The 15,114-nt window shown below is 50.5% G+C and overlaps 1 protein-coding gene across 1 annotated transcript; it reads left to right on the forward strand.

The window, feature by feature from the left end:
* Positions 1–204: 204 nt before the first annotated feature.
* On the forward strand, positions 205–13,466 carry CHGA (chromogranin A; the record flags this gene model as incomplete). The annotated part of the gene is made up of 8 exons (XM_082284448.1): positions 205–250; positions 727–773; positions 4,533–4,626; positions 5,049–5,117; positions 7,298–7,396; positions 9,015–9,518; positions 10,297–10,766; positions 13,383–13,466. The coding sequence occupies 8 exons, from the start codon at positions 205–207 to the stop codon at positions 13,464–13,466; spliced, it is 1,413 nt and encodes a 470-aa protein (XP_082140574.1).
* Positions 13,467–15,114: the final 1,648 nt, after the last annotated feature.

Below are 15,114 nucleotides of genomic sequence, written 5' to 3' on the forward strand. Positions count from 1 at the left end.
GGCTTCCTCCTGACGCCATTTCCGAGGGCTGAGATATATAAATGAGGCGGTTGCTGCAGTGCCTCATCTGGGATCTTCAGCCAGGGCACTGGCGTAGATACACACGCTGCGTGCTGGTTTCCCCCCGGCACCTCGCCTGGAGCCCCCACGCCACGACACTCTCGCCCTCTGCCCCTTTCTCCCTGCCTCCATCCCGCCAGCACCATGAGCCGGCCAGAACTGCTCGCCGTCCTGCTCCTGGCCGTGCCGGGTAAGTGGGGCTGGGATGGGTCCGTGTGCGCTGAGCTCCTGGGAGCCCCGGCCCGCGGCAGCGCTGAGCCCGCCGGCCCCGCTCCCCCGCGCCTCCAGCACCGCGGGCAGGGACGGCCCGGCGCCTCCAGCACCGCGGACAGCGGCCGCCGCAAGGTCACTGCCGAGCGCCGCACGGGCCCTGCCAGCCTAGGCACCTTCCCTTCCCTTCCCTTCCCTTCCCTTCCCTTCCCTTCCCTTCCCTTCCCTTCCCTTCCCTTCCCTTCCCTTCCCTTCCCTTCCCTTCCCTTCCCTTCCCTTCCCTTCCCAAGACGGGCATGGTGCACACGTCCAGCTGCTGCACACAGGGACCAGTTCCATCAGAGAGAGATGCCCCTCTTCTCCACTCCCATTCTAGAAGAATAGTGTTTCTCTGCTTGTCTTCCAGATGAGATGAATAACATGTTCTCTTTTTTTCCCCCTCCCCTTACCTTACAGCCGTCTCCCTTCCTGTGACAAATGACATGAATAAAGGTGACACTAAGGTAAGGATGAGCCTGTAGTGGAATGGTCAAATGAAAAGAAAGGATGTGATATTTCACCTCCAACTAGGTGGTTGGTTTTGGGCCACTCCCACTGAACTACCGTGTAGAAAGTGCCAGGAATTTGCATGAGATCCCCAGAGTGGAATCCGTCTCTGCTCCTTTCCTAACAGAATTTACCCTTTGTGCATCCACTTCTGGGCAGCCAAGGAAGTGTCTCAGGATGCAACACAGGGATCAGACAAGCTTGTTTAGAGAGGAGATGGAGGCTGGGTATAACTCTCCCTAGTCCTCCTACTTTCAGCTTTTCAAAGCTCCCAACAGGAGGTGACTCAAGGGAGAGTGGGGGGAGATGTGATTCAGGAACTGTGTGTGTTTGGGGGTGTATACATGTGACTTTGTACGTGTGTGGTGTGCTACTTAAACATGCATGCTCCAGAAAAATAGGCAACCGGTACTCTCAGCTTGCTAATCCATCCTCAGCTCCTGCTCAGCCTGTCTGGATGGCTACAAGCAGTGCAGGACTTGGCTGACCTCTCCAGCCCTCCTTTACAGGCTTCTGTGCACATATCTGTGTCACACCCTCCAACATTTATAGCTGCACTTCACAAACGTGCATTCCTATTGGCCTTTTGGCACCTAAATGCTTGGATAGGGGGATTTGCCTGTGTTTACCTACATCAGACACGATTCCCTCACCCTTCCCCCCCGCCCCCCCGCCCCCCCGCCCCACTGCCCCATCTTTCAGATGTGCTGATTGGCTGCCCAAATTAAAATTTCTTTAGAAATTCATGTCCATAAAGGAAACTTCAGCCTTTTTCCTTTTTACTTCTTGAACCATTTCATGTTATGAAATTTTCTAGCCACGTTTTTCCGCAGGCAGCAGCAGGGGAGGGCACACTGATGCCAGTCTCAGCTCCATTGCAGGTTACATCTAGGACGTGTGCCATGAGCAACGCCTCCCTACTTCCTGTGAGACGTGCCTGGGCCTGGAGAGCAGTTGCTTTGTTAAGACTTTTAGCCTGCTTAGCCCTTCCTGGGGCTGAGCCATGAGCTGTGAGACACTGGGTGTCTTCCTTGGGCTGTGTGCTGTTGAGGAAGAGGCACTTACCCTTTCAACTGTCCATGCCAAAGTGGGCATCTGGTGGGACAATCCATTAATCATACAATTTTCCTTGTGAGGTCTGTTCCCCAATATATTCTATGTGTAAAGAATGTCACTTTTGTGGCGGTTGGTGCAACTCTATGGAAATGCTTCCACCAAGGAAGGACTTTTCCAAGACTTTCCCCCTTCCCCTGGGTATTATACTGACATGGGCTCTAGCTGAGAGCAAAATCAGCTTTCTTTTGAATTTGCTGCAATTGGAAGAAGCCATTAGGGCTTTCCTGCCTTCACCATCCTCTGAGAAACATCATTTCAGGGAAGGAAGTCCTGGTCTTCTGGAACAGATCAGGGCAGGGATATCATCACATGAATGCAGCAGCAAGCACTGCAGCTCTTCCTACACACCCTGCTCTCTGCCACCAGCATTTGTGGGTGGCTCAGGGCTGTGTAATGGGTAGTCAGCATGTGCAGGCCTTTCCTGGACAGCTCATCAGACTTTCCTTACACTAAGGGCTTTCTATAGGCAGCTGAACAAGACCAAAGCATTTACAATGTCTCTGGTGTTTGCCCACCCTTGTGCTTGAAGGACACTATTTCCCACTTACAACCATACATTTTAGGAGGGCCTGAGCATAGCCGAGCTCAAATATGGAGAAGTCTGTCCTTGTAAGGGCAGAATTCTTTGGAGATTTCTGTGTAGGGGCATTGTGAGCTGCTCTTAAGGATCTAGTTACATGCTCATGGTTAGATGATAGCTATGGCAAAATTCCAGTCTGAGTTTCTGCACTGGGTTAATTACATTCATTTGGAAAGGATCTCCTCCATTTCCTGATGCAGGCTGTTATTTCATGACCTTGTGAAGTCTCACTCTGCAAGACCTCCTCTAATAAAAAGACAAGGAAAGTGTTGTGGGATGACTGCACTCTTCATTTCATTGCCTTACAGAGTTCCTCCACAGAGGTGAATGTATTTCTGTGGCAACTGATGTGTTTCCTTGTGCTCAGACAAAGACTTTAGTTCAGCTTAGAAGTCTTGAAAAAGCTTGAATAGAATATTTCATTGAATCAGATTCTTACGTCTCATGCTGAGAAAGTCTTTACTTCTGAAGCTGCATCAAATACTGCTGCAATAAGTGGGTCCAGAAGTTGGGAAACACAAGAGGGAAACATCAGAATCTGTTTTTTACTCTATTTAAAGATAGAGTGTTTCAAAGTAATCTAAAATCAGTATTAATGGATTGCTTGTAATATAGGAGAACGATACCAGGGAAATTCCCCTGATTTCTTTTTTTTTAGATCTTTTCTTTAACATTTTTAATCCATCAGAAAATTCCCTCAAACTGTGTAAGGAATAGAGCAGTTCAGCACTTTATGGCTGTGATCTGCAAAAGCAGAATTCTCTCCTTAGACAGGGTGAAAATTTGCCCATTCCAGCTGTCCAGTGAATATAGCCAACTGCTTGAATGAACAGCATTGTGGATGACTGGGAACTGCTGACTTGTGTTTAATTTCTACTGCAGCCACAGTGCTCTGCTCTCCTGAGAATGGTACATTGTGAGGGAGGTCAGGGCTCTCAGGGCTGCCTGCTGAAATCATCAGGAGAAAGAAGTTATTGAGTGAATTTTTTGCCTCCAAGGCTTACTTGTATTCTTTTTTCAATTTAGCCTCTTTTATTCCACAGGCAATTGCAAGCCCTGCATTCTTCCTAAGATTGCTTTGTAAATAGTCATCCTTTTGAGCTAAGCAACCTGATTTCTCCACTACTAATCAGCACCAGACTGTAGTAGATGTTTCTGTCCTGTGTGACCATTGGGTTCTACCATGACCTCACACGAGGGCTCCCAGCAGTGTGTCTTGGCATGGCAAGGATGCCTGCAATCTCACTATAGATGATAACTTAGATAAAAAACACTCCTGGTTTTACACCAAAGGAAAGGGCTGCTGGAAAGGATGGGCCCAAAGTTCACCCTGTCTGAGAAGTGTCAGAACTTCTTTGCTTTCAGATGACCTACTATCATGTAGAGCTCTTGCAGTCTATAACAGATGGCTTGAACACTCAAAGCACAAGGTCAAACACTTCTCCAGATTGTCTTGTCCTTTTCTAGGGTTTGAGAGCAGTATTTCTCATCTGTGTTTGAAAGTAGTTTGCCTCACCTCACCCTCCATGCCTGGCTTCAGGACACTATGGTGTCTTTCCCAGGGTTTGAAGAGCTTTTAAGATTTCAAGGTCATCTATTGAACAGCTGTGACCATTTGTGCTCTCTGCAACCTCCCACTGAGTCCTTTTATGAGATGCAGGTTGAGATGTATTGACTTGAAAGAGGATGATTTTGGATTTTCTATGTATATATCCAGATACCCTTTACTCTCCAGATGTGCCCAGACTCTGGGATGGTCTGAAGCCATGCAATCCTCAGCTGAATTGTGTGTCATGTGGAAGAAGCTCTTTCCATTGTCACATGTAATTTGCTCACTTCTCAGTTGCAGGAGGTACCTTCTGTTCCTGCATTAGGGAAAACAGGAACTGAACATTCAGTTCTGTCTTGACCAGAAAAGCAAGAAGATCTGTGCCATCATCTGCTGTATTTTAGCCTGGGTAACAAGGAGGAACAAAAGACAAAAACCCAGTTCTTTAATTTGTATTTTTTCTCTTTCTAGGTGATGAAGTGCATTGTAGAGGTCATCTCTGATACTTTATCTAAGCCAAACTCCCTGCCGATCAGTGAGGAATGCCTAGAAACTCTCCGAGGAGGTACTGCCTCAGACTTAATGCTGGGTATCAGCAAAAGCAAGTTTGGCGAGTGGGGGCTGGTCCTGCCCTGACCAGCTGAGCCCTGGCCCCAAGATCCCTATCAAGGGGTCCTTGACATGCTCACCTCCCTCTTCCACTGGGCTGCAGGGCCACAGGAGCAGGGATGGTGCCACTGCTTGTCCCAGGCCATGCCTCGTGCTGGCACTGTGGCCACAGGGGTGCTGGGAGACATCAAACTGCCTGGTTTTCATAGGACCTTCCTGTCGTCTTAGTCATATGGTTAAAAGATGTGAGAGCAAATCAGACCAAGGGAAAGAAAAGAGCAAATGAAGAAGGAGTAGCATTTGGGGTTCTTTTTCATTTCCTGGGGTTGTGGGAGGTTTTCTTTGACTACTTTCTGTACTAAGTCTCCCCTATTGCAGATGAACGAATTATTTCTATCCTTCGCCACCAAAACTTATTGAAGGAACTTCAGGAAATTGCTGCTCAAGGTACAGTGCCAGTGTATGTTTTTGGGAATGTAACTATAGGAAAGATTGTTTTCTTCTGTTGTAGTCCCTTACAGAGTTTTATTGCTTGTTTGGTTTTGGGTTTGTTTTTTTTATTTTATATTTATTTAAGATCATATAAATATGCCCTAGGAAATGTAGATCCAAGATTTTCAGCAGAGACTGTGTGAGTTGGGACAGGAATTTTGTTTATAACAACTCCAATATGTTTCTGATGATTTCAATAGTTATCAATGTAACTTGGTGGTGATGTAGGCTGGACATTTTGAGGTGGGAGAACTCTAAAAGGAAATACTGACATTTAATTCAACAAATGATCACCAGCTCCCAAACTAGAATGAAAGGCAAGAAAACCTCCACTGTCTGTGCAGCTGGAGTCTAGCACTAAACCCAGGTGTGGCAGCAGGGAAGTCCCACTGAGCAGTGAGTAAGACTTGCACCTAAAAGACCCCAGTGAAAATGTTCTTGAGCTAATGAGTATTTTTTGATGGCTTCCTTATTTTGAATGCAAGTTTTTTTGGTTTGGAGAGGTGTAGGCTGCTCACCACTAGTCAATGTGGGAGCAGCAGCAGCACTGTGGAGCTGTGCCAAGGGATGTTGAGGGGAAAAAGGGTTATTCTCAGGTGCCCTGTTGCCCAGAACTAACATGCAGATCCCAGGCAAGGCTACTTCAGAGCTAGTCCAGATCCCTCTGTCCAGGTGAGGGTGCAACAGGGCTCTCCCCAGGCTGCAGGGGGAGCACCTCCTGGCCTTCTCTTCTCCTTCTCCCTGGGGTAACCAGGGCAGCTGCGCACCACCAGAGAGACAATGACTAGGGCATCCCTGTGCTCTGCTCCTGTGTGGCAAGTCTGCCAGAGATGGCTGGAAGGCAGTGCCACCAGAATGCTTTCAGAGCAAGGAAGCCACAGAGACAACAGGGAGAAGGGAGAGGAAAAATTCAGGAAGTCAGAATTGTGGAAGAGTCTCATGCAGCTCCCAAAGCCATATTTTAGTCACTACCCATATGGTGGAGGGGCCAGCTCGTCAGTGACCTCAGATGGACTCCACGGATGCTCTGGTGATTCAGGAGAAAGAAGCCTTGGGCTCTTCAGTATGCTGGGATGTAGCTGCCCAGGCACACCAGGGATTTGAGGAGGAGCACTCAGGTATCAGACAGGCTGTGGCACTCAGCATGGAGTCCATGAGAAGGGGCTTGTTTCATGGACATGCACCTTGCTCCACTCCTTCCTTGGCCTGAGCCCATCACACCACTTAGTCTCAGGGTAAATGATATCTAATCTACAAATCACAGAGATTGGGGGTGGAACAGTCTTGTAGACCAAGGGAAAAGCAAAGGTGTTTATCCTGGTGTCCTCTGTGCTGGCTGCAGCTGGTTCTGCTCAGGCTGCAGAGCCCACACCATTTAGTTCTGGGCTAGAGAGGACTGCTCTGGCAGCACTGGCTCTTGCCCTTGCATTAAGGCATAGAAGCAGAGCATGAGCTGGGTTAGACAGGGCTTTTTTGGCTTGCAGATTCCATTAGAATGGGGCTGCCTGGCAAGTGCTGGTTGCCAGGACAGCTGCAGTCTGACCTCCAGCACGTGCTGCCTTCAGACACCTCTCTCCAGGTGTCTGTAACACCAGGGTGTTACATTTTTCAAGCAGGCTCCATAATCCCAGAGCTAAGGTGTGGGGCCTTGGAGCCCCAGACTACCCCTGCAGTGGGAATGAATGCTGCTTCTTCCTCCCAGCACTCAGGGGAGAGGGGCCCCCACAACCAGGCTGGAGGACACAAGAGCTCTCTGAGCTCCCCTCAACAGAGGTGAGTAGGCAGAATCTGGCAGGATGCAATTTCCATCCTTCAGTACTCTGGTGATGAAGTCTTTTGTTGGCCTCTGTGCTGCAGTTCAGCACCTCTTATTCTCTAGATCTCCATCAGTATTAGTTTTCCTGGTAACCCTGCTTCTCTATTTAGAAACCATTTTCTTTCCTGCAGATGATGTTTTTGATTGTGGTTTTGTTACTGCAGTTGATTCACATATCCTCCAGTCTCACTCCTCTCAGCTCCCAGGTAGATTTTTCCACTGTAGGAAATATAAAGGGCACAGAACAAATTTCCTACCTCCACTTTCTGAAACACAGGAGGGACTGTTGCCTTTCCCTACTTTTTGTTACTTGACACAGGTGCCAGTGAGAGAACTCAGCAGCAGAAGAAAAACAGCGGCTTTGAAGATGAACTTTCCGAAGTCCTTGAAAGTCAGAACGACAAGAACAAGCAGAGAGGTCAGTGTCAGCCTCCACCCCCGGGAAATCCAGGTCAGGCTGTAAACAAGGATCTTCTTTCTAACAGCCTTGATATGTCCATCTGCTTCTCTTTTAGGCATCTTCTTTGATGCTGCTGCTGACACAAGCAACCTGGTGTTTGCTTTGTTCTTATTTACCAGCTCAAACAACATGTAGTTTCTGAGCTATAGTAACGGGTGATGGTCAAGTTACCAAACTGATACTGACTTTTCAACCCTGCTGCTGGCACTTTCACTCACTTACAACACTTAAAATGAGTCACAGCCAGAGAAATTCCACACTGAAAGACTCAGTGATACAGGCAAGGGTGATCTGGGTTTGTGCCTGCCACCCTTGTTTCCAGACATCTAAGATATTAAGTAATGAGTCTCTGAAGGAAAAATCGAACTTGATACACACACAGTGCACACACCCACACAAAACACCTGCTTCTTGGAAAGATCACCTTCAGCTGGGATTTACCTTGTCACGGTTTCTCTGGCCTTACTACAGACAGGCAGTTTAGCAGAAAGGAGGAGTTGGCCCCTTCCCTTTTCCTTGTCAGGAAGACACAATGCCAATGTGGGGTGTGATGTGACTCCTCGTCCAGCAGCAGCTGAATCCCTATTGAGGGTCTCAAGCAGGTCTGGGGCACGTGGTTGGACCACAGCAGCACAGCACTGCTGTGACACCAGTCCAAAGCTGCTTAGAGCAATGAGGAGTGATACCCCAGGGACAGCTGCTGCAGCCAGCATGGCCAAAATCCAGCAGGTAGGATGGTGGCACTGCATCTCCCTCCTGCCAAGACAGACCTGAAACTCTTGCTCTGGCAGTGTGGAGATGGAGGAAGTTGAAGATGAAATGTGGCACATGGGCCATTCAGGCCCACTGACAATCTGGTGACACCAGCACGGTGTCACTGGTGGCCACCAGCCCTGTGTGACCAGCTCTCTGCATCCTCTCATCCCAGCATACTCCTCAGCCCTCCTTGGGGTTGCATTTGCCTTTCTGTAATTCTGGCTTTTAAACCCCCGTCTTTTCTTTTGCTAAGTGTTTTCTCTGGCTAATTATGTTAAAAGAGGCCAGTCTCCCTTGATCAAGAGCAAATACTCAACCCATATTAAGCTCCTGCTGAGTAGCTCCTTTGCAGAAGCAGAGACACCCCTCCTCCCTCCAGCACCCTGTGAACAGGGCTGTCTGCCTCTTCAGCCTGCTGGGAGAAATAAGGATGTGATGTGAGTGCAGCACTCAGAGCAGGGAACGCTGTGTGAGTGCCGTATTACACTCCTCAATAATTTCATTTTACATGCAGTCTGGTTTCATGCAGGGTGAGTTCGTGGCTGGCATCTCAAGAGATGGTGATGAGGACTGTGCTGCAGCAAAACACTTCAGCATATGTTTAACTTCAGCCTTGCAAGTCTCTCCAGGAGCACAGGCACCAGAGAGAGCACTGCCTTGCTTGAATGCAAACATATGTTAAGATGACTTGCAAGAGGATCCACGGGCTGGTTAAGCAGATTGCTGAGCAGGGCTGAAGCTCCCTAAGAAATGCTTGGGCTTTGCTGGTTGTGAAATGAGCTCTCAGCAGAGGTGTTTATTCTTGTTTCTCCTTCTGTAGATGAAGTAGGGGAACGCCCTGAAGAGGAGCAGCCCACAGGGTCCCTGGCTGAGCTGGAAGCACAGAAGCCCCAGCAAAATGAAGATTCAAGAGAGGAGGGAAAAAACAGCCTGGAGGAGAGGGAGCCCAGGCCACGGGATACCAACCCTGTTGAGAAAGAGGATCAGGAGGAAGCTGAGGGCAATGACATCAGGGATACAGAGGATACCCATCGAAACAAAGTTTTGGACAACCACATTGGCAAAAATTTCAGTGAGGATGAGCAGCAGCAGCAAGGGGATGAAGAGGAGGAGCCCAGAGGCTCCAGGGACAGCCTGGAGCTTGAGGATGAGGGAGAAGAGCCATCCAGGCAGGGCCAGGAGCACAGCAAGGAGGTAGTAGGGGAGCGTGTGGAGCGGGAGGATGACAGAGATGAAGCTGCAGAGGAGGACCCTACTGAAGCAGAGAGGTCACTTGATTTGGCTGAGGAGGATGAGGAGGCTGAGGAGATGCAGGGAGATGACAGTACGTATCCCAGACTGCACTGATACCTTCCTGGGGTGAGCTGAGAGCACTGAGACAGATGGGTTAGAGGCATCAAAGCTAAAAAGTTGCGGCAGGTGCTTAGTGGGTTTACAGAAACACCTCTGCCAGCAGCCACCTATTACTGTATCCCGCAGCCATAGAGAAGAGAGAAGATCCAGCAGGCAGGAATTGTGCTGCAAGATTGATTTATTTAATTATTTTACGAACTCTTTTATAGACTTTTTTCTTCACAGTCTAATTGGACAAAGGATCGGCCACCCCCTGGGTGGATTGGCTAGAAATCCTAAACATCCATTGTCAAAATATTTTTCTACTGTACCATAAACAAAGCTCTGCAAGGTCGCAGGTGTTCATAGTGTATAGAACTTCTGCTAATCTCTTCGTGAGAGAGAAAAGTATCCCACGGGCTTAGAAAGAAGCAAGAAAATTCTTGCTAGCAGCAATATTGTATCCACAGCCACCCAGACCCCACCACAAACACCTGACGCACAGTCCCATGTACAGCAGGTAACACAGGCCTTGCAGCTGCCTCACTGCTCAGCTCTCGTAGCTCCTGGGGACAACTAATTCATTTTCCCTGAACTTCCTACAGGGTTTTTGACTGCTGCCTTCAAGCCCCATTACTGACATGGCAACATTAGAGTGGGTATTTCCAGAATATTGGGAAAGTGGGCCTAAGTCAGGAAATACATCTGGCATCGCCACTGAAGGCTCAGGTTAACAGTTGTGTTCACTGCTTTGTTTAATGCTCTTTCAGATAATGATGATGAGCTGGGATTTGGAAAAGATGTGCGGAGCTCTGAAGAGGAGGAAGAGGAGGAGGAAGAGCAACCCCGGGCACTGAGAGGAGGAAGGCATCGCCTGGAGGATGAGGAGACGCAGGGAGAAGAGGACACCTTTCAGTCCAGGGATGCCAAAAGTGATGAGATAGAGGAGGAGTTCTCCAGGGAGTGGGAAGACACCAAGCGGTGGAATAAAATGGATGAGCTGGCCAAGCAGCTGACATCAAAGAAGCGCATGGAGGAAAATGATAGTGAGGAAGACCCAGACAGGTCCATGAAAAAGACATTTAGATCCCGCAAGTATGCCTTCAGTAGTCCAGAGGAGGATGTGAGAAGGTCATGGAAGCGTCACTCAAAGGAGGACAGCAGTGAAGGAGGCTTTCCACTTGCTCCCATGCCTGAAGAAAAGAAGGATGAGGAAGGCAGCGCTAACAGGAGAACAGAGGTTGGTGTATGTAGGCTTAAAAATAAATCCCACCCAGTTATCCAAACTGTGCTTGGAGATGTGGATGGTTTATTGGCATTAACATTGCCAACAGTGGTTCTCTGTGACATTAAGTTGATGCTTAATGAACTTCTAGTCATTCAGCCTCAGGTATTATTGAAATTTGCACCTGGCTGTGCCTTGGTTTTTATCCTTGTTTTAGTGACTAGTGCAAAAGCATTCCCTGCCCCCCAGAGTCATGTCTCCAGTGACAGGACTTCTGCACTGGCCTCTGCTGGACATAGTGACCAGAGCTATAACTGAGCCTAGGGGTAGTCCTTGTCTCCTTGTCTCCTAAAGCCCTTCCAAGTCAAAAGGAATGCTTTCCCTGTCTCAGGGATGGAGTAATGCCAGACCTCCTACAGAGGTGGTGAGAGACCGGGGGCACTGGAGTGGAAATGGTTGATGGATACAGGAATACAGCTGAGCCAGGCTTCCAAAGTTAGAGCTCTCCTTCCCTGATACCTTGTGTGATGCTAGGTAGTAGCTCAGCACATCCCCAGCAGCCAGGAACTGCTCGTGGGTTCACCTTTGTGCTGAGGCCCAGCTCCAGCACAGGAATTGATTTCGGATAGTGCAGGGGGCTGGGCAGTGGGGCTGAGCTTGAGCTTTGTGGACCTGGGACAGGCCATGATCAGGTGCCTGGAAATAGGCTGAGGCAGCGAGTGAAGCCAGTTGGCTCTCTTGCCTCCAAAACACCCCTCTTGCCTCAGTTATGCACCAAACCATTGGCCAAAGATTGCCCATCAGCAACCCTCCCATGAGAGCATCTCCAGTTGTATTGGTTCAAAGCAAAGCCAAACATCTCTGCTCAGAGCAGGGATGCAGTGGGGTGGGCTGCCCCATCTGCCTCCTCACTCCTGTCTGCTCACATCCCACATCTCTGCCCCAGGGAGGTTGCTGCCCACCTGCCCCTGCCAGTGGCTCTGGGGTGCACCTTGTCTGCAAGGTGTCAGACTCAATCTCTAAAGGGGGATTGGAAAAGAGGTTGCTGAGGCTGCAAAACTGCTGTGTTTACAGCTGCAACAAGACTCTTCTGTTTGTTTGTTTGGTTTTTTAAACTAGATCAGGGCCTCTGGGAGTCAGTGAGAAAGTATCAAGACCAGTCACGCAGCAGTGAGGGAAGGCACAGACTCTGGCTGCTGTCCTGTCCCCTCTCTTAATTTTTGGGCCATGGGGCTGTGTGGCTTGGCCAGTGATGAGCGTGGGCTCAGATATGGGCTGAATGTGCTGCCCCCTGCACTTTCCAGGGCTCAGCATGTGGGGCCAGGCAGAAGCAAACCAGAGCACACAGGCAGTGGTTTGGGTCTGACCAAGCTCTCTTTGGGTGCTGTAGAGGATTTCAGAACCGATTTTTCTCCCTTTCTGGGGGCTCCAGTAGCAGCCCAAGTTCTCCTCCAGTAAGGTGAGCCTCAGCGACCTGCTCCCCGACCCACTTCAAACAGAATGTAACAGCTGCTTGGGCACCCTGCGTGCTTGCAGGCACCCTGAGCTGTTGGCACCCTACTGTAGCCAGAGCTTTCCCAGGGGTTGGGCCAAGGGCCCAGTGGAAGGGCAGGGTGACTTGTTTCCCTGTTCAGGAAAATAGCTCAGGAAGAGAAAAAATTTACTTATTTTTACATACTTCCTTTACTCTTCTGACACCAGCCACACGCAGTGCAGCAACTTAGTGTCAACTTGTGGTTGGCAGCTGCTGAAGGCAGCAGCAAGGCTTTGCTCCCTCCACATAGGCGGGGACTGTCACCTCGGCTCTGCCGATGCGAAATGGTACAGCACTAAGTTTGCTCACACAGAGCCTGCTGCTGTTGTGCTGAGTGCATGGTCTGCAGAGAGCCCAGGTGACCACAGCTGTGAGGGACAGGCAGAGCTGGGGCTGGCAGCGAGGCAGGGCCAGCTGGATATGACCTGAGTTCAGGCAAAGCCATGCAGTCAGGTGTCTGAGTACCTGCACTAAATAAAGCAGCTACAGGTGACAGCACAGATACACAAGATCCAGTATAGAAAGACCACCAATGGATGGGCAGCTTGAGCCTTTGAACTGATGGCTTCCTCAGTCACTATTTTCCCAGGAAAAGTATCTTCTGCTAGTGAAAGTGCAAGCAAAGACCCAGAGGCAGGGTGGAGAGAGGGGACACCGCTGTCCCCTGCATGAGCAGGGCACACGCTGTACTTCCCCCGCAGGAGGCAGGCACCTGTGCCCATCCTGGTTTGAGGCCACTGACTCAGCGCCAGCACCCAGCGCTGTTCGGCAGAGCCTGCTCCAGCTCCGCAGCAGCCTTCTCCCTCCAACCCCATGTTCTGGAGGCACAGACCCATTGGGGGCTGCCCTCCCCGGCAGGGGACTGGGGAAGGATGGCAGCTGCACGTCTTGTCCCCATCACTAGCTGCAGTAATTAAACATTAGGGCAGGAGTAATCAGTGTTGTGCACCGTCGATTGTCCGGAGGGGCAAATGCTGGCTGCAGGGATGGGGCAGGACAAGGCTGTACTCGTGCCCCAGGCAAGGCTCTCTGTAGCTCTGGGGGGCGAGGGCTGCTCACCTCTGGCCACTGACACGTTTCCTGGGCTTTTGTTGCAGGACCAGGAGCTGGAGAGCCTGGCTGCCATCGAGGCCGAGCTGGAGCGCGTCGCCCACAAGCTGCACGAGCTGAGGAGAGGCTGAGGGCCCCAGCCCTCCCTGTGCCGGCGAAAGCAGCGCCGCCGCCCTCCTCCCTCCCACCGCGTGTTCATTTCCTGATCTGAGAGCAATTAAGCCGAGCAGAAGCGCCGTGCCTAGGAACCGACCTCGCTAGCACCCAGGCCTGCCTCCCTCGTCATAGTGTTGTGCCCATCGCCGCTGCCTCACCTCATGCTCCCCTCTCCACACGGATGCCCACACGCCTGGCAGGGCGCCCGTGGGTGTGAAGTGCAACCTACATCTGTATTTTCTGTCTGGGTGGGGTTTTTTTCCCTCTTTTTTTTAAAAGACAGGACAGCTTTCTAGAAAGTTCTTTCACCGGTAGTTTCACTGGGTAAAAAACTGCAATAACTTGTTATCTTTTGATTAAAAGCTGAGAACTCTGACTGTAATATATTCTATATAAAAAATTTATCTAAGGAAAAATAAAACTGCAGCGGGTTCCTTCCTTTGTTTTGGCAGCTTCAGTGTCGCTTGTCAGCATGCTGCAGGGCCTGTCTGGTCCTGCAAAGAGGAGGGGAATGGAGGACTCTCCTCACCACAAGCACACCATGATGGTGCTCCCCTCCTTACCCAGGCTCCAGCGCTGCTGCCCTGTGAGGCCTGGCATCGAGGACACTTCCCGGTGGTCCCAAGCACTGCAGGGCTCTCCCTGCCCAGCCGGGGGCTGCTGGTGCTGTACAGCTCAGCACTGGGTGTCCTGGGTGCTTCAGTGAGACCTGGGTCACATCTGAGGCTCATCAATGAACACAGAGAGAAAACAGTTAAAAGTTTAAACACTGGGGCAATACTTGACCAAGTCAAGCCATGTGGACAACACAGGAGTAGATTAGAAAAAAGACAAGCAACAAATAGGCTAGGCAGGAGGAGAACTACCAGTCTGTGTTCCCCCAGAGGTGAAGGCCCATCCCGAGGAGATGCTCCTCCTGTGCACTGGCTCACAGGAGCCATGGTGGCCAGCTGGCACTGCGCTTACAGGCAGAACCTTTCCATCCCTTGGGCTTCAGACCACAGGGCAGCTGGAGGACCGGGTGGTGCCTGGGCTGGGGAAGGCGGCTCCAAAATCTCTGAGCACTGATCACATTTTAGATGTTCTATGTGCATTGGCAGGAGAGGGAAAAATCCACCCACTGCCAGGGCTGTATTCCAGACCCCCCAGTCTGAAGCTCAGTTCTCTCCCATCACCTGGAGCCCACAGAACAGCTGAGATGCTCGGGGAACAGCTGCCAGGCTTTGAACTTGACTCACTCCTTTATTCTGAAAAAAACCTCATTGCTGTTGGCCTGTGGAGTGCATTGCATGGGGGGTGGGTGTGGGGAGTCCCCTGGCACAGGAGGCATGTGGTGCCCAGAGCATTACCCCACCCACAGGATGAGCTTCCCCAGGGAGGGCCAGGAGTGGGCACTGCCCTCACCCCCAGCCCTGGGCAGCTGCCACTCAATGGGAAGAGGTGCTGTTGAGGCCAAGGCCCAAAAGCTGCCCTGGCACAGGGCACAATCCAGGACAAGGCACTGGGCAAGAGCCTGGCTGGGGAAAGTGCACTGGAGCGAGCTGTGAGTCTTTCAACTCTGTCCTGAGGAGATCATACTATCTTTAACCTCAGGAAAACACGTAGGAACCAAAGTGAAACCAA

Source organism: Coloeus monedula, assembly GCF_965178545.1.
Source record: "Coloeus monedula genome assembly, chromosome: 6".
Classification (NCBI taxonomy): domain Eukaryota; kingdom Metazoa; phylum Chordata; class Aves; order Passeriformes; family Corvidae; genus Coloeus; species Coloeus monedula.